This window comes from Pinus tabuliformis, chromosome 9, assembly GCF_031772625.1.
Source record: "Pinus tabuliformis cultivar Carrire ecotype Pingquan chromosome 9, CPIR1, whole genome shotgun sequence".
Classification (NCBI taxonomy): domain Eukaryota; kingdom Viridiplantae; phylum Streptophyta; class Pinopsida; order Pinales; family Pinaceae; genus Pinus; species Pinus tabuliformis.
In genome coordinates this window covers 522,988,879-522,993,611 of record NC_142307.1, presented here as the reverse complement: position 1 = coordinate 522,993,611, position 4,733 = coordinate 522,988,879, and the positions used below count along the sequence as shown (strand labels likewise).

The following is a 4,733-nucleotide window of genomic DNA, read 5'->3' as shown; positions in this document are numbered from 1 at the left end:
TGAGTAACCCCTCTCTGCGGGTGCTCCCGGAGGCCCGAGGGTCCAAAATTTCTGCATCTCAAAGAAATTTGCCCTGTCAATGCAGCCCCCGGTTTACTAAGATTTATTACTAATCGCCTTAGAGCTGCTTTTGATGCAGTATTCTTTAATGGGTACCCAATATTGGGTATCTTAGAGTGTGGGTATGCTTGATTGCTGGCTATCTAGGTGGTGAGTTGAATATCTGTAATTAGAGTTTTATTTAACCCAAATGGATTATTTTGATGATTGGGCATTATGTGTCATCTCCAGACATGTGGTTCTCCTTTCGGAAACTGCCAGATTGCTTCCCAAGAACCGACTTCTCAATGAAGTAAGCACCGCATTTTTGTTCTCAAATGCTATTTTCAATGCAAATGCATATGTTCTGCCAACTTCCCTATGTGGTAATGAGCACCTAGTTTGTTTTCAAATGCCATTTTTAATGCAAATGCATCTGTTTTGCCAACTTCCCAATGTCTAATCAGCACCTAATTTCTTTTCAAATGCCATTTTTAATGCGACAGAGAACAAACTTACTCCAAACACTTAAGCGATAAAAGCAACACAAGATTTCAAGTATTCAAACCGTGTTAATGATGCCTGTCATGAATTAACATGTATTCTTAGTCGTGGAATAGGCCTTAAGCCAGGGGCAGACCCTGCATCCAATTTTGAGCTTTTCATTCTTTGTTGGACAAGCCTTTGGTTTTAGACCTGCTTGATTTTTGTCAAGTGAAAATAAGAACCTCACAGTCAGTATATAAAAGGATGTAATGTCAAATATCTTAATAAAATTGAAGGAATCATTGCCCATGATATCTGGAATTTATTAAGAAATTTGCTTTTGCCGAGCTGAAGGATCGACGACCGTTCCAATCCCACAATCATATTTGTTAACTTCAAAATCTCCTTATAAGATGTATTTGAAATTCTTTGTCATGATGGCCCTCCACCCAAGACAACCTATAGATGTCTAGATTGAAGGTTTTCCATGAATTTATGTAGGTCCCTTTAAAGTTAGAATGTCGGGTAATTAAATAAATGCAGAGAAGCAGACGATGTGTCCACGTTGTTCTTACATTGCAAATCATTTCCTGGAAGTTTGGACATATATTAAATAAATGCCTGATCACTGCTTTTGGTCAGTTACAATCAAATGCATATTAAAGTTTCTTTGAGATATTTATAGTTTTATCTTTGAGTGTGGGTATGCTTGATTACTGGTTGTCTAGATGGTGAGTTGAATATCTGTAATTAGGGTTTTATTTCACCCAAATGGATTATTTTGATGATTGGGCGTTATGTGTCATCTCCTGACATGTGGTTCTCCCTCCGGACACTGCCAAATTGCTTCCCAAGAATTGACTTCTCAATGAGATAAGCACCGCATTTTTTTTCTCAAATGCTATTTTTAATGCAAATGCATCTGTTTTGCCAACTTCCCAATGTGGTAATCAACACCTAATTTGTTTTCAAATGCCATTTTTAATGCGCTAATATGTTTGTTTGTTTTATTTTTTATTTTTATTATTATAAACATATTAATAATTTTAACCAAATTGATATTCTTTTTGGTCCATAACAAATGGCGAGCCATTGGAGTTCAACAGTCTCATGGATGGGTGCACTATGCCATTCATCGTCCTGAGCCACACATCATGTTATTCAGAAGACCTTTGAATTACCAGCAAAACCAGTAGCAACAGGCTGGGGCTCAATCTCAACCTATGTGTCTGAAAGCCCATTGAGTTCTATTGTGGGCAAAGCGGGGGCTCACTCTCAACCTATGGATCTGAAATCCCAATGAGTTTTATTGTGGGCAAAGCGGATTGGCCTGCCTGATGTGCTCAATTTTGAATGATTGATTGGATTTTATTAAATAAATAATTGAGAGACACGAAGAATAATAATTTGTATAATTTTGATTAAGGATTTATTTTATTTTAGGCAATTTATTGACTAGGTTTAGTTTGAATGATTGAATTATTATAATATTTATTATTTTGAATCAAAATACAATTATTTCAATTTAACATTTCTATCGGCCTCTCTTTGCACCTTTTGGGGCAATTGCTAGTTATATTAAGTTACTTGAAAAATCATTCTCCTACAATGTATTTTAGGTATCAGAGGAGGGAAACAGTTATTTCCATTGATTGAGGAATCATTTAGGCAATTTCAGTCTTGTAGAAAAGATTCGTGTTGGTTCAGCCTGGGCTCGAAACTTTTTCGTTGTCATCTAATTAATGGATGCATTAGATTGACCATAACAAAATATCCATTTTCAAAGTACACATAACTAATTATTGCAATTGTAACTCATTATCATCCACCCTTGCTTTCAACAATGTCCATTCACATGTCGCTATTCTTCTCCACTCTATGCCTTACGACGTTTCCTTTGCAACATAAGGTGCAAATGCTAGTTTTATCTTGTGTGGAGCCTTCACGGTTAGCTTTACTTTTATATCTTATGGTTAAAAAAAAAACTACCTTACCTTAATTTATATGCTATGATCAAGAAACATCTTCTAAATAAGGATATGAAATTTTTTACTTATGGGTAATGTGAAGTCCAAAAAATTTAACGCTTAATTAAAGCACTTAGTTGTTTCACAAAGGTTGGCTATCTTTATTCGAGGCTTTGAAGGCTCTTACCTTATGGTTGAGATGGTGTTTTGGTCAACATCTTATGAGATAACCCACTTGGTCATCACAAGTTACTAAATGAGATAGCATAGCTAAGTCCGTGAGCTTGAAATGGAATTATTGAGTATATGACACGTGGTCTAAGGACAAAACGATCGAATCAGTCCACCTATGCATTCTTATCACCCTACCCCTATCATAATCGATATTGAAAATAATTATGTTTTATTAATCGTGATCCATTTGAATCTTTAAAGCCAAAGAGCAAAGGAGATATTCAAGGTGACATGCCATTAATCTTGCTTTCAGGTGATACTCTTTGACCTGTGACTCTCTCCCGCTGTGTGAGACCTCTTGGACCCTAGAAAAGCTTCCATTAGTAATTGCCCATAGTTTTAATTATCGTTTCAACTAATACATTTCTGTACTAAATTCTACAACCATTTGTGCGGATCAGATCTACGAACCCTCGCCGATCAGACCACCGCCATACCACCACCGCCCGATCGAACTTTCCTTCACGTGGATCCCTCCCTTCTTCGCCACTCTTCTTGTTTTATTGTGATACCAAATATATTTTGCAATCTATTCCCGAATCCCAATTCTCCATCTATCTATATAAACCCCTATTTCTATAATCGAATCTGCAACTTGTTGAGCAGTTCCAGGCATTGAGTTGTGGTAGCAAAGGTATTTTTTTTCATAAGATTCGAACAGGCGCCTTCAGCCAGGCAAATGTCTGGTGTTGTTATTAGGAAGCCAAGAGAAATGGCTGCAAGCCAAAGTCGTGGTGGTGCTGCTGTTGAATTTGTGCAGGAAAGTTCGTTTGAATTGATGGAGAAACATGACGACGATGCGGCCGAGGTTCGATCCTTGGTCTCTCAGCCCGAGCGGCGGCCTCTTAGCCGATTGCAGAAGCGGGCGCCGGCTAAAATGCAGTTAAAAAGGTTGTCCCCGGATTTGATGGGATTCTCTTGCAGGAGCCCAATTCCTTTGTTATCTCCAATCCTACTGTCGCCCCTGGGAATGGAAGATCTTGAGAGGTTGGTGCTTACCGAAGAACCTGGAAAACAAAACCCAGAAGCAGAAGAAAGGTTAGTCATTGCTGCTGTGATTCCAACGAATGGATGGCAACACCCCGCAGCGCCATTTTTTGGCAAGAGGGTATGCTCCTTTTCCTATTGTTTTCTATAATCTGTGTATTCCACACCGTCGTATATTCACTTCTGTATGGTGGCGTTTATTCAGCGTTAGGGATTATATTAATTCGCTACCCGTTGTATTTAGTGTGACTTTTTGAAAACTGTTTATATTAGTGTGATTTTTTGAAAACTGTTTATATTAATTTGCTACGAAGTTGTGTTTAATGAGATTTTTTTGGACTTATGTTTGAATATGGTGAAAAAATTTAAGTGAAATTTTGATTTATGTTATTTAAATTAGTTTTTTGATTTTATATAGATTCAGCACATTAAAAAATCCTTAAAACATTTTGATTACACAAGATTAATGATCAATTTCAATAAATTCCTACAAATTCCTACAAAATTTTAAAAAAATTTAACGGAAAAACAAACCATAAAAACTTAAAAAAAAAATTCACAATAAATACAACTCCCTAAAATAAGGCCAGACATGTCTTCGAAATGGGGACCATTAATTCTGGAATGTATTGAGTGGCAGTAAGCTCACGGTTCCCACGTTGATGTTTCAAAGTTCAGAAACAACGGCAATGAGCATGTTGTTTTATGATTCAGAGTTCATTCGTTTAAAATCGTCTTGCTTTTCACTTTAATTTGTTTTCACTAATAAAATATTTATTTGAAAAATCATTCAAATTCAATAAGTATATGTATCAACTATAGATGCACGATGAAGACCTTGCAAGAGAAAAAGTTTAATCGAGAATTGATTCCACGCATATCGGACAACTATGCGGGCAAATTTCAATACCGGTTTATCCACAACATACGATTCAATAATTGGAACTCTGTGGCACTCATAGAATTCTTTCGCAACAGTTGCAATTGGGTCTACGGATTCTGCATGCTTCTGTTCCAATT

At 36.7% G+C, this 4,733-nt stretch overlaps 1 protein-coding gene across 1 annotated transcript; it reads left to right on the top strand.

Moving 5' to 3' along the window:
- The first annotated feature begins 2,974 nt into the window (after window positions 1-2,974).
- On the top strand, window positions 2,975-3,982 carry LOC149149511 (uncharacterized). The gene has a single exon (XM_089441615.1). It carries the CDS (start codon window positions 3,406-3,408, stop codon window positions 3,862-3,864), a length of 459 nt encoding a protein of 152 aa, XP_089297741.1. The 5' UTR covers window positions 2,975-3,405; the 3' UTR covers window positions 3,865-3,982.
- Window positions 3,983-4,733: the final 751 nt, after the last annotated feature.

Coding starts and splice junctions, on each gene's coding strand:
- LOC149149511 (XM_089441615.1), top strand. CDS start 3,406: ATGTCTGGTGTTGTTATTAGGAAGCCAAGAGAAATGGCTGCAAGCCAA.